The sequence below is a fragment of the Saccostrea cucullata genome, unplaced genomic scaffold, assembly GCF_032062105.1.
Source record: "Saccostrea cucullata isolate Sc308-1 unplaced genomic scaffold, CSIRO_AGI_Scuc_v1 ctg46, whole genome shotgun sequence".
NCBI lineage: Eukaryota > Metazoa > Mollusca > Bivalvia > Ostreida > Ostreidae > Saccostrea > Saccostrea cuccullata.
The window spans coordinates 350,893-370,415 of NW_026935190.1; the positions used below are offsets into that span (position 1 = coordinate 350,893).

The 19,523-nt window shown below is 33.1% G+C and overlaps 1 protein-coding gene across 7 annotated transcripts in view; it reads right to left on the minus strand.

Moving 5' to 3' along the window:
* Positions 1 to 1,440: 1,440 nt before the first annotated feature.
* Positions 1,441 to 19,523, minus strand: part of LOC134242166 (transcription factor ETV7-like) — a 28,976-nt gene continuing 10,893 nt past the window's right edge. For 2 of the 7 annotated variants that reach the window (XM_062724222.1, XM_062724225.1), the window contains 9 exons: positions 18,000 to 18,081; positions 9,277 to 9,384; positions 7,603 to 7,707; positions 6,716 to 6,811; positions 4,441 to 4,596; positions 4,266 to 4,340; positions 3,986 to 4,108; positions 3,408 to 3,651; positions 1,441 to 2,414 (listed from right to left, as the gene is read on the minus strand). In XM_062724222.1, the coding sequence (XP_062580206.1) occupies positions 1,973 to 2,414; positions 3,408 to 3,651; positions 3,986 to 4,108; positions 4,266 to 4,340; positions 4,441 to 4,596; positions 6,716 to 6,811; positions 7,603 to 7,707; positions 9,277 to 9,384; positions 18,000 to 18,081 (1,431 nt within the window). In that variant the 3' untranslated portion in view covers positions 1,441 to 1,972. Of the gene's footprint in view, positions 2,415 to 3,407; positions 3,652 to 3,985; positions 4,109 to 4,265; positions 4,341 to 4,440; positions 4,597 to 6,715; positions 6,812 to 7,602; positions 7,708 to 9,276; positions 9,404 to 9,592; positions 9,837 to 17,999; positions 18,082 to 19,523 lie in introns of those variants that run through there. The other 5 variants (XM_062724223.1, XM_062724224.1, XM_062724226.1 and 2 more) reach the window with 5 other exon arrangements.

Here is a 19,523-nt window from a genome sequence, read left to right on the forward strand (position 1 = left end):
AATCATCGTGAAACTAGAAAGGTCTTGTCACAGATAATCTACATGTTTTGTATGAAAGCCCCATCTCTTCTCATTTAAAAGTTTTGGACAATTCAAAGTAATTTTTATATTTTTAAAAAAGTAAGTCAAACGCCAAGGTCAAGGTCATGGGGTAAAAAATAATAGTGCATTTAGTAAGGTCTCGTCACGAGGTAATATAAATATAATATATAAAATACCTAGTTCTTCTCATTCAAGAGATATGACCAAAGTTAATGTTTTTTGTGACACGGACAGACTGACGGACGGACAGACGAATGAGGAAAAAAACTGTGTTTGTAAAACGCTTAAGCCCCGACAGCTCATGGCAAAAGGTTAAATTTTCCTTAATGCACACGGCGGGTGTGACCGGTTGGCAGGGATGCAAACTTCTCCATGGCACCTGATCTCACCTGTGATGTTTTGGAGGTCCGTGTTTGTTCTGCTCCTATTTTGTATTGTTTTAGGGATTTTTGAGCTTGAATACTGTTCGTTATCTCCATATACTTCATGCCAGTAAAATTCAAGGTCAATCTCGAAAGTAAAATTGTTGGTACCCCAAGAAAGTTTTTCTCACAAGTAATATACTTTTGAAATTTGACAGCCCTAGCGTAAACTGTTCAAAAGTTATGGCAAAGGTTAGTGGGTTAATCTAGAGGGTCAAATGTATTGTTGAAATTTGTTCAAAATTGAAGGACTTGTCACAAGGACATGAAATATGAAGACCCTAGTGCTACATGTAATCATTCAAGATCATTATCAAGCTTAAAGTATTTTAAAAATAAGTGAAATAAAATTCAGTTGTCAGGGTAAAAAATCATAAATGTTGGTAACAAAGGGATGGACTTGTCACAGAAAATTAAGGGGACCTAACTCCAACTCCAACAAAAGTTATGGCCGTTGGAATTTTTTTTCAAAAGTGAGTCAAACGCAAAGGTCAATATTGTTGGTACCAAAAGGAAGACCTTATACATCTGTAATATAAAAGCACTAGTTCCAAATAATCTTTTGGCCAAAGCTTAAGTTTTTTTCTTAAAAAATTGAGAATTATACTCCAAGGTCAAAGTTAGAAAGTGGAAAAAAGTTTGTATTCAAAGAAAGGTCATTCCACAAGAAGTGCACATTTAAAGTATGAAATTTAAAGCCCTAGCACAAACCGTCCAAAAGTTATGGCGAAGCTTTAAGTTTGATAAAATTTTGCAAAATTGGGTCATATTTCAAGGCCAAATAAGTGAGTAGCCAACAAAAAGTTTTGCCAAAAGGAATATACAAGTGAAATATGTGAGCAATACCTCCAACCAATCAAAAGTTAAGCAAGATAAAAAGTTTTTACAGACGAACAGACAGACGGACAGACAAAGCAAAATCTATATGCCCCGAGTATTCAATTATGGGACATAAAAATGTACATGTATATATGCAGACGTTATGAATGACATTTTATTTCACGTAATCGATTTTAAATCAGTATTTACGTTATCAAATAATAACGACCACATATTTACAAAACCATAAGAGCGATTCCCTTTACAATATGAAATCGCATAACACAGTCTTGCTATTGATATCAATAGTAAAATTGAGGATTTGTATAAAAAAATCACTTGCACTTCTGACACAGTAGCGTTAGTCTTTCACAGTCAACAATGAGCACCGGTTTCAGTTGCACTTTGAGAACAACCCTAGAAAATCACAAACCACTGAATATACACAGAGCACCCCACCCAATACAGTGATCGGTCAACTGTTGGCGACCCCACCTAATAAAGTGATCGGTCAACTGTTGGTGACCCCACCCAATAGTGATCGATCAACTGTTGGTGACCCCACCCAATACAGTGATCGGTCAACTGTTGGCGACCCCACCCAATACAATGACCGGTCAACTGTTGGTGACCCCACCCAATACAATGATCGGTCAACTGTTGACGACCCCACCCAATACAGTGATTGGTCAACTGTTGGTTGACAAGGCGTCATTAATGGTTAGTGGAAAACTCATTTGTGTACATGTCCTTGGAGATGAAGCACTGTCATCAACAGACTTTTCTTTTCGCTTTAGCGTTGTCATTGTAAAGTCAATTGGTTGATCCATCGCATCGGCGGAGTTACTGGTCGAGGACAGATGCACCATTCCCGGGTACGACATACTCCTCGTAAGTTTATCCCGGGAAACGTCCGTTCGTGAGAACTCGTGGCAGTCCGGAATCTCGAGTTTGATAGCTCTTGATTCTATTGAAGCCTGCGACAATTCTGACGATAAAGTGTCGTCTGTGCGCATGTCGTCATCAAAATCATCTACTTCTTCGTCTTTACACGAGGATAACAAATTTGATCGGCTGTGGGGCTTTGCTCCCCTTTGGCCTTTCTGTATATTGCAAGGAGGTTGCATAAATCTGTTTTGGAATAGAAATATCATACTCAGAAATAATGTATACTCAATCGACCAATTGTGAAAATCTAGTATTTATTCTATCAGTATGTATCGAAGGAAACCCGAAATACTTATTCAAATGAATTGAATGGATTTACAAATTTTCAAATGGCTAACAAAAAAATATTCAGATGAAGAATACATGAAAGTTCTTAAATTCACCCTCAGTTGATGTACCCCCTCCCTAAAATTTAAAGGAAAATCTATTTTATTCTTGTTGACGCGTATACAGTAACTAGAAGAGAAAAAAACTTCATCTTGAGTGATCAAATCTAAATGTATAATACTTATTTGTTTCATTTTCATGAACACCTATTTTATAGTAAAAGAAATAGCATTGAAAATTGTTTTCTGAGTGTAAAATTTTTAATTTAGGGGTTAAAATTGAAAGACTCGTTTTTCTGGAAAGAAACTTTTAATTAGGTCTTGCTTTACTGCAACTGCGCTTGTCATTTAAAAAGATTTGATTTAGGATTTTATCTCATATATCTATGGACTCTGAGTTAACTTTGCTGACAAAAACTCACCTGTAGTTGAAAAAAAAATACATTTTTCTGTCCTATTTTTTCATGAACTCTGGGAATTTTTAATTATGATTAAATTACAATTGAGGTACAATTTACAGTAATACAACAGCTAGACATCTATCGACGTCATAGGTGCTCGAATAGATGTACTTTAAAATTTATTTATTCAGGAAGATAGCACATAGAACATTTGAAAATGTCATTTAGATATCCTCAAATCATTTTTAAATGTTTCAACCTCAATATTAAATGGCAAGGATTTGAATATTTTGTTTTTACTGGTTTTGGAAGTACAATAATTATCACATAGATTTCTAAATTTCTACATTTGCTATATATTTTTTTTCATACTTTATAAAACACAGAATGCTTTGTATTACAAACAACTTAAAAATAGATTAAAGATTAATTTCCCTATTAAAACCTACTTATATGTAAGTCGTTTTCCAGAGACTTTCTTGATGATATTCATTCTATAATAATATCTGAGTGCCCGAGAGAGTTTCTCGTAAGTCATGTTCGTTCGGTTTTTCTGGTGACCCCAGAGTTGTGCCAATCCTGTTGGGTTGTTGATCCTGAAAACATAGTCATCTAATTTTTCCCAACAGACATATTCTTTGTAGTATGGGTTTTGGAGAAGCTGGTATATAAATTCCCATAACAGTCGGCAATCTGGAAATATAGACACACATTAGTGAAAATTTAATCTTAATTGCAATGTGAAGAGTGTATAGACAATACTGAGATATAAAGCATACAAGAAACAAAAAGACAGTTCATTTAAATAGATAAAAAATAACGTATTACATGTATCAATTTTTTAAAGAAATGAAATGGACATTAGAATGAAGTGAAATAAAAACAAAAAAGCTAGAATGCTTTACAATCCACGCATGTACAAACAAACATTTGGAGACCGTATTGACCATAACTTGAAAGGTTGGTTGATGATTGGAATAATGAACTTTCATCGAGAAAAAAATAATAAATAAAAGTATTGACTTACTCATACCTGATTCCTTGCTTCGTAGAAATGGAACAAGCTCTGAACCTGTGGCCATCGTTGGGCGTAGCTGATTCATGTAGTTCAATTGCAATGGCTGAATTGGATTTCTACACGTCATGCGATCTGTGAATTATTTCCGTGGGTTACATTTTCATAGGTAAAAATTTCAACTTGTACAGTTAAACAGAAGTAAAATGTACATTGGAAGTAATATATATTAAGGTATAGTAAAACAGAAGTAAAATGAAAATTGGAAGTAATATTATATTAAGGTAGCTACCGTCATATTCTGTACAGGAATCTACGTCAGATCCACTTCCGGTGTCGGAGGGACTGGGCGCAGGACTTAAAATCCCTGTAAAATAAAGGATTTCAAAATTGTAGATGTAAATACATTTCAAACTTTTATTTAATTCACTTTTCATTTTAAATTTATGTATCTTAATTCTTACAACTACCTGGTACAGTGGTTACAGGGGGTATCTCTTGTTTTGGGATGTGATTCGCCGGATGTGGAAGTATGGGAACAAACGGCCTCACTTTGGTAGTGTACACTTGTGTTGTCTGGGCATTGGACCGGGATATAAGAACTAGCCCACCGTTAGTCTGATCTGAAAGTAAAGTGTTTTGGTAAATAGTCTCTGGGGAAACAGTTCTAATGTCTACTCTTCTAGTTCGTCAACCAGCATCAAAAGCAAGTTCCCCTTATACTTTTTAGAATTTCTCTGACTTTTTAAAATAAACTTTGAACGATTTTTAAATATCCTGGACGCGGCACCAATTCTAGTGTGTAAAATTTTCGACCTACGTATGAAAAAAAAGTTATACATACTGCAAAGTGTAATGGAAACACTGAATAACCACAAAACAGATAAAGAAATGATATAACACTGAGGGATCTCAAGAAGGAATTTGGTAGGGCAAATGGCCAGATGTTTCATCCTTTCAAAAATATATGACAAGGAAAATAATGCAATTTTTATTATCACCCCCATCCCCCCCCACCTTCCGAAAAAGGGAGAGAAAAAGAAGAAAAACACAGTCGATGCACTTTCGCCCAAATATGTTTTTTTATATTTTTAAGATAAGACGAAATGAAAGAATAACTGAAATAATGTAAACATAAAAGCTTCCCATAATACACAGTGTCAAATATGACAATCAGACAACGCCCGGATAAAACAGGGGCGTAGGGAGAAAAAAGGCTCGGAATGTATTGAAGCTTCTTCTTGAATACATTTTGAAAAGGTATCATTATATCAAGAACGAATAAAAGCGTATGGTATATATCTGTTTGAAAGATAAAGTGGCTTAAATTACTGTGCATCACTATCCAGAACTATACACACGTTGTACGCAGTCCACATGCATCAAATGACAATAGACTGAAATAACTTCATAATTTAAAAAAATGCAATATCATAATATTTTTTAAACATATTTGGAAAAAAGCCAGGAGAAGTCGTATGGAGAACAGTATTTTTTTATTGGTAAATATTAAAAAAAACACATCTTATATATATATTTAAAGATTTTCACCTTGTTTTTACAGCGTTTTGTGATAAAAGCGAATAAAATTGCTTCCTGTAATTAAATTGCTTCCTTTTATTTCACTTTTGCCTTCCTCAACCTCAGTAAATGACTTCCTCCTCGCATTGCTACTTAGAAGAGTAGGTCAATGTCCATAAAATGTACTTATACTCAAGTACGAATTTTAATATTTATCTCAAACTCTCAATCTTCCCTTCTCTTAGTTATTACTGGAAGTTACAAATTTTTTATGCAATTTTCTTTGCGTCATTTTATTGGGTGGGAGTCAAACAGCTGATGTTTCTAGTAAACAGATACATGTACATGATTTTAGTTGTCGATAAATAAATGGTTTGGGAGTTTTTGTAGCCTTTCCTTGTACGGACAAAATGATGGTGCCAAGTTACCTGGAAACACGAAAAAAAAAAAAAACAATACAAACAAGGAAACACTACAATTCAAAACGCAACAAGTCTGCGGATCAATACCTTGAATTACTAGCAGCAAGTTGGTGTCATATTAAAAACATTTTACTTGTCCTACATCCGGCCTGTCTCAAAGATCAACGCGGAAATGCAGACATGTTTGACATTTTCCCGATCATTATCACTCCCTACTGTTTTCCTGAAATATCCGGATGATTAAGTTTTTACATGACCATAAATAACGTCAATAGAACGCTTTCCTGTGAACCGTTTCCTGGTGGAGAGGAAGTAGATCAGTGCGTTTGGAGAGGGGATCACAGCGACAGTTGGAAATTAATGTTCAGTTTCTTTCACCCGATTGGCTTAAATGTCAAACGTCAAGAGAGATGAATGCACTTTATGCACATTTTTTTTTTTGAAAACTGCATCTGTTGTAAAATTTTAGAAGTAGATTTATCACTTTTTTTTCAATAAAGTATTGATTGCAAATATTGGAAAAGCTGTATGCCTTTATAATATTTATAGGAATCTTTTTTTATAAGCTCAACTTTTCGATCACGCGAAGTATTGAAATGTGTATCATATCCATTAATTTACTTTATTCTATTAATTATCTAAGATTCTCAGTGTCCAATATTGTGACCAGAGTTGCGCAAATTTTAGTGCCAACGTAAATTTAAAGAGGCGAAATCACATGAGATAAAATACGGATATGAAGTTACCCCCCCCCCCCCTCCCCTTTTGCACGCAATACGACCAATAATAAAATGATTACCTGGCGAAGAAAACTGCTGTGGGATCTGAAATGTGGACGGTGAGGGTGAGATATTTTGGTAGGGAGATCCTGACTGGGATTGACCCTCAAAGGTACCTGTAATTAAAACAGAAAATGATATCCTGACTTAAAAATCAGACAGTTAATAAAAAACTTCAATATATAAACGGAATAAAACCTGCAGGAAATTAAAATTTCTCTTTAGATTAATAAAGATTGCGATTTTATTTTTCTTCATTCTAATTAAAATTGAATTAAACTGCTTTTTCTTGTGATAGAAAACAAGATATGTTTAAGAAACACTGATGCTCCCATATGTCAGTTTATATTAGAGTTTTCAATGCTATTCACACTCCAAGGTCAAGATTTTAAAGGTCAAAATTGTTGGTATCCAAAGAAAGGTGTTGTCACAAGGAATGATACACTTTTGAAATATGAAAGCCTTAGTACTAGCTGTTCAAAAGGTATGGCCAAGGTTATTTTTTTTTTAGAAAGTGGAGTAATACTCCAAGGTTAAAAGCCATAGGTCAAAAATATTTATACCCATCGAAAGGTCAAAAGTGTCAAAAAGAATACATATTCGAAATATGAAAGCCCTATAGCACCAACTGTTCAAAACATGACTGAAGTTACAGTTTGGAAATTTTTGATAAAAGTGGGTCAAACTCAAAGGTCAAGAGGTCGAATTTGGTTGTACCCTAAGAAAGGTCTTGTCATAATGAATACACATGTCAAATATGAAAACCATACATCCACCCACCTAAAAGTTATTTACAAGGTTGAAGTTCATACAGACCAGCAGACAGACGGACAGTGCAAAAACTATGCACCCCAGAATCTTCGATTACGGGGGCATAGAAATTGTTTAAAGATCTCATACAACTCACCTGAGTTTTTCTGCACAAGCTTATTTAATGCATTGAACAGGAGGTCTCCATTCTTTGGCACTCGCTCCATAAAATCGCTTCTCTTCAAAAGACACAGAGCTTTTCCTGTTTAAAGAGACACTGCCATTAAAAGACGGAACTGTCAGAGGACTTGATGGTAAATTTTTATGTTCTCGAACCAGGAATTTCATTTTATCGCAAAAAATTATCTGATTTATTGATATACCAGATCCTTATATGTTTTTTTTTCATGGACAGGTTTAGCTAACTACTACATGTATATATTTATTATTGGAATGACATTATTGATTCTGTTATCCTAGCACTTTACATCCCCCCCTCTCTCTTCATTTGACACCCATGCAGTCTCTTTATTATATCGTTTTTTTATTCGCTTAGTATAGAGAAAACATTTTTTTCTATACATAGCTTATATTTCTTTCCCCTTTACTCTTAACAACTTTAGATCTCTTAAGTTTCATTTCCAGACTCATTATACATGTACATCCTCAATTATGAAAAAAAATCACATCAATGTAAACTATGTAAATACTTAAAGTATGTACATGGTAAGAAGAAAATAATTTTGCACGTTTTCTTTGCATATTATATTACATATATGAAACCTGATCTTTATCAATTTATGGCATTTCTGCTTGGCGTGACATCAAAGTGCTGTATTTTTTTTTTTAACTTCCTGGAATCAAGAGCCAATACCGATCAAAACATTTAAATGTTTGGTTCTGAAATAATTCTCCAGTGTACGGTGTATAAACTACTGGTATTATCAGTTTCTCTAAAATAAGGTAAACAAACAACAATCTGTGTGTCATAAAATTAAATTTAGAACTATTTGGATCCTAATTTGAACTGCATATTTTAAAATGATTCCATTAATCATATTTCCAGCAATTTTTGCAATTCAGAAGGAAAAGCACGATATACAGGGATAGTCTTAGGTTGCAGTGATATAGATATTTCCTGTGGACTATTTGTTTCGAATAGTATATTTACACGGAAGCTAAAAAAACAATAACTGCCTATAATTTATCTTGATTATCTTGAAAATATATCTTTAATATTACTCCTTTTAGATGTGGTATGTCCCATCAATATTATTTTGAACAATAAGACCCCGCCTTTAATTTCAGGTACATTGTGTTTCAAAGTCTTAATAAAATTGGAAAACAATAATGTTTAAATTTTTAAAAGTGATTTCTTAAGATGGTAATGGTTCATTAGTCATGAATTCTATAAGTACATTTTTATAATTATTGTAGATAAATCTTTCTTAAAATCCACTGAATAAGAGTGCACGACCTCCTAAGTCATAATTCATCTCTAGGGTCATAAATTTATGACAAAATTATAAATCACATCCATGTAAATTGTTTTTATACTTTGATACCTGTATCAAATCTTGATGAAACACGAAGCTTATATTCATTCTCCATGCCAAAAAAAACAAAACAAAAAAAAAAAAAAACAAAACAAAACAAAAAAAAAAAAAAAAAAAAAAAAAAAAAAAACCCCCCCCCCAAAAAAAAACAAAAACAAAAAAACTGAATGTCATATTTGTTACTGATCCTCACTTTCCCAATCGCCCTCACATCACATCTTCCTAAACGCAGCCCTATATGTACCGAAATATCAAGAGATACAGTGAGTTCTTACCATTCATGTCAAACTTGTCGGCGGGAACCGCCTCTATCGAGTACTCCTCCCCGCACCACCGGAGCCACGCTGCCACCTCTTCCTTGGTCCATTGTTGGGGATGCTTAGCTAAAAATAGATATAACATTTCGATCAGCAATATACATGTACACAATTTACCTTAATGTATATCTACTAAATGTAACCAGCCTTAAAGGGAAATATATAAAAAAAAAAAGGAAAGGTAAGTGGAAAAAGTAAATAATTTTTTTTTAAAAACCCATGAGGAGATAAGTAAAAACAACCACATTAAAATTCCCAAATGACATCCTTTTACCTTTGATAAAGCGAAACACAGCTTCATTGACCAGCATGATTACCTGCCGACGCTCTGAAGCCGAGACAGAAAACTGATTGGATTCCTGTCTATAAACAATATTATCTGCCTGTGTTCGGAAACGCTTTAATAGGAAGGAGGAAACCTCAGCGATAAATGTCTCGGAAACTGTTGTGTGTATATATTACATCCTAGAGGAGCGACAGAGCACTAAGTGACTGTTAAGTAGTGCTGAAATTATGTTGCTCTACCTTGGTGTACACGGTTTATTTTACTGGAACTTTTTTTTTAAAGATGACCATTTCAACATTTACTTAGAAGGCTAGATTTTTGCAAGTGTCATTTAACTTTATTTGACGCACTTGACCTTATATATTTTTTTCTTATTGTACGAGGAGGTTTTAATTTTTTGTCAATGTGATAAGGAAAAGTATAACGTCAAGGGCCTGCTGGCTGCGTACCAACTTGCAAAAACGCATGTCTTGCGTACATGTGTAAACAAGACTCCTGTTACTCTGTATTTAGTGTATGTCTTTGAATACCTGTATTCTGTTATCTGGGGTTAGAATTCCCCAACTATAATTGTGCGATTATCTTTTATTTTCACTCTTCATGCCAATTGTCGCTTAATACATCTTATCAACAAAATAGTCCAAGTGATGTTTTAGTAAATAGGTAACACTGACAATATCTTATAACACGTTAAACAAGTAATTATTAATTGAAACAAATGAAAACCGTTTTCATTTCCCTCTTTTCTTGATATTAAACCATCAAAAACCAATCTTACCCCTACCTTTTTTGAGTAAAGTCCCCAAAACTATTAGATTCAGCCACTACTCATGAAAATAGAGTTCAGAGTAAAAAAAATACAATCGTTTATGGCACGCCAAATTCACAAAAATGAGATAAACCTATCACAATTGATAAACTAGGTTTACGTTAAACAAAGTAATTATTAAGTATAGTTAAACGTTAAGTATAATGTAAAACTATATTTAACGGTTGTTAACTATAGTTTACGAATGATAATCTAAGTTTATCTGTCTGTAATAAGCGTTAACAATAGATTTTGCTGATAAACAACGTTTGTAAACTATAGTTTACAATCGTAAACTATAGTTAAGAGTTGTTAATCATAGTTTCACAAATCGTGAAACTATATTTATCAGATCGTTAACTATAGTTAACGGTTTGTAAACTATAGTTTACAAATCGTGAAACTGTATTTATCAAACTGTATTTATCAGATAATCTATGTTTTGCAATTGCAAATGATTGTTTTCAGTGTTAAGTATAGTTTACGTTTGTGAAACATAGATTATCGCGTTAACTATGGTTTACGGATTTAAAATATAGATTAACGTTGTTAACTATAGTTTACAGTCCGAGTTTAAAAACTGTGAAACTATGTTTAGCTCATTTTTGTGAATTTGGCGTGCCATAATCGTTAGTCTTCCAAGACAGCTTAGTGAAATTTACAGAAAGTTGCTGATGTTTTATTTCTTTGTTATGTTGTGTTATGCTGTAATTTGTTTGTTTTTATTTTTCAACCATTTCCACATCAAATACACAAGACTGAGTAAGGTCTTGTATTTTTTGCGAGAATTTTACGGTATAAAGCTATCTAATGAAAATGTTTAACTGTCTAAAACAAGTAAATATATCGATTGCATACTGTTTCATAAATAAAAGCAATCCATGATTTTACTTAAATAAAATATGCAACAAAACTTTCGCTTCCATCTCCTCTTTCCTCAAACAGGATGTATTTTAATCAGTCAATTTCCATTGAGACCTCACGCTTTTAGAGAAACTTATTTCTGTGCATTAGTTCATTTTTTACGATTGAATATATGGTAATAAATTTGTTGAAAGTTTGAATATATCGTCATCCTACACTTTGAACAAATGTTTTCATTTGAATATGAACAGAATTTAAGTGACCATTTGTATCCACCTACGAGCACACAAACAGGAAGCCTTGTTCCTTATCTATATTCCGTCACATCAATACGGCTTTAAATTCAATTGATTGACAAACATAACATATAGGTACATTGTAATGTGAGATTCGTTAATTCTGTAGACCCCGAACTCAATAAATCTCGGCTGATCCAGAGACGGAAGTAAGGACAATATGTATACAAGTAGGAACAAACGAATAGGGACGCGGCAGACATTTATGTTCCTGATGCAAAATCGTCATAAAGTACGATAGAACAAAGCCTGATAGTTAAGTTAGGGTTCCCTTTTGTTCAGGACTTCATTTTCTTTTTTCTTAAGATGAAACGAAATCATTACATCATTATGTCAATTTATGGCTTATATAGATATCTTTGATGTATTCTGACACTATATATCCAAAATACACTAACGGTATATATATTTATTCCTAAAGTAACTGACGTAACTGAATTCAATGTTTGTTTCATGATGAATCTCTATGTCTCTAAATAGTGCATCAAATTATGCAGAAGCCCTTGACATGCCTATAAGTGTTTATTAAACAAGAGGCTCAGGGGCCACATCGCTAACCTGAGCACATCAGCTAGAAAAAAAGCACAAATCAGAATTGAAAAGTTTACTGAGGGGTGGGGTGGGGGGATTGAATTCTAATACTACATGAGAATGCCTCCATATCAATACTGCATATAACTTCTTGAGAAAGTTCTTGAGAAAAAGATTTTTTAAAACATTTTGTTTGCATATATTACTTTGTAATAATTTGAATTTGACTCCCCATTGTTTCCCTCCCTACTCAAGATCTGAACAAATTTTAAATCTTCAATACATGATGATGCTTACATGTCAATATGACTTAACATAGCTTTTCGGTTATTGGGATTTTTCCCTTTATTTTCCTATGTAAAACTTTGATCCACCATTGAGACCCTTCCCTACCCTTGGGGGTTATGATTTGAACAAATTTAATTCTACACTACCTGAGGATGCTGCCATATTAATATCACTAATCATGGCCTTGCTATTCTTTAGAAGAAGATTTTTAAAATATATTTTAATGTAAAACTTGGATCCCTCATTGTGGCCCCACCCTATCCCTGGGGGTTATGATTTGAACAAATTAGAATCTACACTACCTGAGGATGCTTCCATATTAATATCACTAATCATGGTTTTGCAGTACTTGAGAAGAAAATTTTTAAAGATTTTTCCTATATATTCCTATGTAAAACTTTGATCGGCCATTGTGGCCCCACCCTACCCCCAGAGGTCATGATTTGAACATACTTGAATCTACACTACCTGAGGATGATTCCATATGATTTTCATCTTTCCTGGCACAGTGGCTCTTGAGAAAAAGATTTTTTTTAAAAATGCCATTAATTTTTAACTAATTCATAATTATCTCCCCTTGGAAGAGGGCGTAGCCCTTCATATGAAAAAAATTGAATCCCCTTTACCCAAGGATACTTTGTAGCAAGTTTGGTTGAAATAGGTCCAGTGGTTCTTGAGGAGAAGATGTAAATGTGAAAAGTTTACAACAACGACGAAAACGACGACGACGACAGACAAATTTTGATCAGAAAAGATCACTTGAGCCTTCGGTTCATGTGAGCTAAAAACTCTGTATAGCTCAGAGAAATTAAGAGTTACTTGATGATATCTAATTATCTAATTATCTGTTTTGTAAGGCAGTATTGAAGCTCCAAAGCTTCAGAGGTGGGATCAGATGCTAAAGAGGAATGAGCATCTCCTGCAGGCCAGTCACACCCGCTTGCGGTCTTTGTCATGATCGGGATATGATAGAAAAATCTTTCCTCGCTTTAGAAATTGTTAATACATAGAGAATGCTCTTGCGTATTGAATCAGCAGAGATATCTAAACTCCGTATGCAGGTGATGAAGTTGACAATTGAAAAGTTTGTCATCACGTTTATCATAAAGCTTTCTTGTTAGATAACCATCAAGTCTTTTTCTAGTAAAATATCTAAATTTGAAACATATGTATCAGACTGTCTGGTATCTTTTATTTCAAGCTCACTGGGATATATCGTGTCAACACAAGAATGGAAATAACCATTGTTAATTAACTGACAATGCGTCTTCCATATAACTAAATGTCAGGTGAAGGTCACAGTTATGGCTCAAATGTTTTCTTCTTTTCATGTAAAAGATTTTGAACAAATTCTCTTCAAAAGAATACAAAAATAGATCTAATATAACGTGTGGATAACATAATCAAATTCTAATATTCATTAGTTGATATTGGAGAATACAATAATGCTGTGAAGTTGTAATTAGATATATTGGTACATTTCAATGAATTGTAAAAAAAAAAATGTAACTAATTTAACGTGAAAAAGAAAGACTTAAACATTTCCTAACATAACTTAGTAGTTTGAGGGTACTTTTTGTTGATCAATATAAAGTGTCAATCACTAACTTAATATTACACAAAATTCTATGGTGAAATCGTTCAAATTTTAAATCAATTTTTTTTCTTTAAGAAAACCAAAACAGGTCACGTACTATTTTTTTATGAATACCATTTCTGTACTTAATAACACTTAATTCACAAATATAAACTTTCTATTTTAAATAAATAGGTACCGTCGGATATTACAGGTTTATCATTAGCATTGAGAGATGTCTGTTTTGTCGCGAGGTATGTCGGTCAGGCATTGCAAAGCGGATTTATCTAAATTTATGCGCTTCCGTTTAAGCACGAAATGTTAATTAGAATTTAAGACAAATATGGAAATTGACAGAAAAATACTTTTGCTTTGTTATTATAATAATGTCAGATTATCGAATATATATTTACATGCATTGATAAGATTCGTTTTTTTTAACTCTAGAACCAAACTGTTTGCACGAGGTTGTGAGACCCAAGGCACAAGTTTCATTCAGAAATCGAAATGTTAATTAGAACAAATATGGAAATTGACAGAAAAATACTTTTGCCAGATTATCGAATATATAATCTACCCAATAAATATTAATGTTATTACACCTGCTGAACACTAACGAATGAAATTTAAATATTGCATGTTAAATGCAACTGAGATTCTTTTATGATGCTTCCATCTAGATGAAGGATATGGAGATAACGAACAGTATTCACTATCAAAGTCCATAAAACAATACAAAATAAGAGGAGAGCAAACACGGACCTCTAAAGCAACAGAGGTGGGATCAGGTGTAATGGAGGAGTGGGCATCCCCTGTGACCGGTCACACCCGCCGTGTGCCCCTTGTTATGATCGAGAAATAACGGAAAAATCCGTGTGCTTCTTGTCATGATCGAGAAATAACGGGAAAATCCGTCGTCAATTCAGTGTATAAATAATGGACTAACAATTAATATGAAAAACGTCAGTCAGCATTTGACTCAATGATAAGTTATATTTGCTGACAAGGTCATTGTATCGACCAAAGAACTTAAGACTTTAACTTATGAAAGAATGATGACTTTAAACGAGACTGCTAATATTCTTGTTACATCAACTTGTTTGGTAATGATTTCCCTCGTTTTAGAAATTGTTCATACGTAGAGCATGCTCTTGCCTATCAAATAAGACTGCGGTTTAATATATGCAAATCAGCTTTGACTATAAAAATGTAATAGCGGTCCAAAATCTCACTGACCGTCAAAAATCATTTTCTTTACCGTTAAAATAGAAACATTGGAAAAGTTATCTTTTTACATATTTATGAAACAATTTTAAGGGTTTCGCAAATTTTGCCTTAATCTAATCTTCAAAATGTATGTATGAATAATGCAATTTCATTTTGTCATAGTTGAAAATGTGTATTATGTTACATATAATTAAGTCTTGGAAAAATAATATTTTTACGAAGGAAATTTTATAATAGTTAAATAATCTGTAGAGATATGTGTTACGACAGCTAACAGGAAGAAATTATAATGTTTGAAAGAAGTACTGTACATTTATATTGTACTAACAGATTGTAAGGTTAAAATATATAACGCATGGGAAGTTGGATACTAGTACTTCATTTAAGATTCAAATATAACAATTAGTTTCTCAACAGACAATAAAACACTATTTGAGGGCCCTAGTGCATGGAAGTAGGAGTAACTATGCATTTGAAAAAAATGGGGTCAGGTTATGGATTTACTCCATTTTATTGACTTTAACTTTAAAAATCACCGTCATTTACCTGGTTATTAACGCGTTCTTATTATAGAGTACAAAGTTGTAAAAGGGAAGTAAAAATTGATTTATCTGTCTATTTGGAAAAATAAGTCAACTTCTGGAAGAAAAAAAAGTTATCGGTGTTGGATAACAAAATTGACAAAAGGTTTATGCTTACAAAATTATTGTGAATAAAGTTAAGGGAAAGTCCCCTCAAAAAACTTAAAGCTGCCCCTCGTATATATCTTTGTTAAACATGAAAAAAGGCAAACACGTATATAGATAATAATAAGGTGTTAAAAAAATTTCAGGTTTATGGAAATAATCTTGTTTAAACAGTTAAATAAAGCAAAGCACCTATTCCTCCAACAACCAAGGAACGTTAAAATATTCTTAATATATAAGTCCACTCTTATATATGTTATTAATACTTTGAGCAAACACGGACCTCCAAAACATCAGAGATTAGATCAGGTGCCATGAAGGAGTGAGCATCCCCTGCCGACCGTTCACACTCACCGTGTGCTCCTCGTCATGATCGGGAAATAACGGAAAATCCGTCGTCAATTTAATATGTAAATAATGGACTAAAATTATTAGTGTGAAAGACGCCAGTTTTGACTCAATGATAAATTGTATTTGCTGACAAGGTCATTGTCTCGACCCTAGCACTTACGAAATGGTGATTTTAAACGAGACTGCTGAAATTCTTGTTTCATCAACTTGTATGTTAATAATTTACCTCGTTCTAGAAATTGTACATACGTACAGCATGCTCTTGCGTATTGATTAAACTGAGAGATATAAACTCCGTATGCAGGTGATGAAGGTATATTGCTGCAAAGGTAAGGGAAGTTTACGTATGAATAGTAAAAGTCATCACGTTTATCATTGAATTTGGTTTTTAGATTACCATTAACGTCTTTTTCAAGTAAAATATCCAAATATGAAACAAATGTGTCAGATTCTCTGACATCTTTCATCTCAAGCTCACCAGGATATATCGTATCAACCTAAGAATGGAAATAACCATTGTTAATTGACAATACATCGTCGATATATCTAAATGTCTATTTGAAGGTCACTGCAAGTGTTTTCTTCCTTTTACGTATAAAATTTTGACTAATTCTGCTTCATATTAATACAAATATAGGTCTACTAACAACGGGACGCAATTGGTATCGATGGGAATTCCAATAAATATTCTTTTGAATACTGATTTAATATGTGGCGTGTCCACAACTAAAATTCTGCTTATAAAATCTGCTATCAGAAAATTACAATCAATTGAAATGCACAAAGAGACATTGGGCAAGACAGAATGTTTTCTTGTGAACTTTATACAATGCAAAATAAGAAAGGGTAAAAAGGTATCTCAAGCGGAGAAATCATTTTACTCCACCAATCACATCCGAAGTTTGTTCGACCAGCCGAGTCAGTCGAGGTATGTCGTTAATGTTTCGATGCTGATAGAAAATTACTGTATTGATACATATAAGATTGTAAGGGTTATATTAGCGCTGAGGGTAAAACCAATTGTGGTCTTTTTATCCGAGAAAAAAATAAGCTTTTCATGTAAGTTTGTTTAAATATTCATATTAATGCCCTTTGTGTCAAGTTAATTTTCTATTTATGTCGACATGCAAGATATCTTATGTTGACATGCAAGATAGTTAATGCTGATATGCAAGAAAATTACTGTATTGATACATATAATTTATTTATGTTGAATGGTTATATTAGCGCTGAGGGTAAAACCATTGCGAGGTGACATGCAACTTATTTTTTGACATGCGAGATAAATATGTTGACATGCAACTTATTTATGTAAACATGCGATATATTTATGTCGACATGCAACTTATAAGCTGCACGTCAACATGTTATCTCGCATGTCAACATAACCAAGTTGCATGTCGACATAAATAAGTTGCAAGTCAACATAAATAAGCTGCAGGTTAACATATATAAGTTGCATGTCAACATATTTATCTTGCATGTTAACATAAATAAGTAGCATTTAGCATGTTGGATGTCACATGTGGGCAATATTTAAGATTTTTGAAGATTTTTTTTATAATTTTTATTTTATTGCAATTTTCTTCATGTCAACATTGACATAACTATCTTGCATGTCAACATATCTATCTTGCATGTCGACATATTTAATAGAAAATTAACTTGCACACAAAGGGCAGAAATATGCCACCATAATATGCATTGTAAATAATCTTTTTTTCCATTAGCTCTCATCTTCCTAAAATAGAAGGCTGGAAATACCTACCTAAACTGGCGGGAACCACTGGTTGAGGTAGGACTGTCGTCTGCCGCTGTGGGTAGCTGGACCACGAGGTAAACATTGGGATCTGTAGTAAAAAACAAGGTTTAGTGAATTTAATCAATTCTAACAAACTGTCTTAACAACTTTTTAATTTATTTTCACAATAAAAAAAGAAATGTATAATAGCAGTTTTAAAGATAATTTTGCATCTGATGAATTACAAAATTAAACGTTGTTTCTTGTAAAATCAAAGGTGATAAGTATATGCTTTATTTTCCTGCTAAGATGATCTCTCAATTTTATAATCCCCAAAGACAGCAACTTATGAAAAACAGTTGTCATCAAGGAGGAGCAAATTTTTTGCTTATATTAGACAGAAAGTAAATGAGCATGTGTTTTATTTTACAAAAGCCCAAACAAGACATAATTATCCATTGACAACACAATATGCAGCAACGTTAAATAGTTTTAAAGAAACTTACCCACAGGTAAATAATACAGTTACTATATTTAAAACAGTAGCTTTAGATGAGAAAAATAATGTTCATATATTCATGCAATAACTGTCATTGTTTTAATTTTACGAAGGTATATTGGAACACAGGGTAATTTGCATACATAGCATGTAAGTTCATCATTGATTCTTAAATAATAACCATTGCTTAGAACAATTTTCTGTAAACATAGATCTGAAAAGTTTTCGTGTAGGTATTGTAAAGCAGTGATACAGCCCCTAATTTTGGCTCAGATTTGTACTAGTATCTCTGTTGTTAAAAGCTATCTTGGTTGTAATGAATGGGGGGTCTAGCATAAAAGTTACCATTACAGCTCATTGAGATATTAAATTGCTTGTAATATGCCAAAACTGTCTTAGTTTAGCCATATCTCTCAAATCTGTCATTTAATGAATAAAAATTTTGACCTAAACTCATGGTCAAATTTCAAATGTGAGAAAAATGCCGAAGTTTCTGATTGACAATATTTACGTGGTATTTAGTTTGTAAGAATTCTCATTGATACAATTTGCACCCTTTATTAGCAGATCTTTTTCTAATTTTCTAAAACATTTCTAAAACATCTGCTTCGTAAATTGATATTTTACCAGATAAAGACCTTAACGCTTACCTAACAACACACATTTATGAGAAATATAATGACATCATATTTCTTATTGACAGTTTCCCTTACTTTTGCAGCAATGTACCTGCATATGGGGCTCATAATCATAATGCACAGCGTGCTCTATGTGCGAACAATTTCTACATCCATGTACGAGTTGGTGAACAATAATTTTAACTATGACTTCGTTTAAAGTCGTCATTTCGCAGGTTCTGTGCTCAGTCGTTACAATGACCATGTCAGCAAATATAATCTATCATTAAGTTGAATGCGGACAATTTTCGGCTTACTCCTCCGTGGCACTTGAATCCACCACTGAAGTTTTAATAGGCCAGTATCTGCTCTGCTCCCTATTCAAATTGTTGAATGGACTTTTGATCTTGATAACTGTTTGTTTCCATCTTTTAT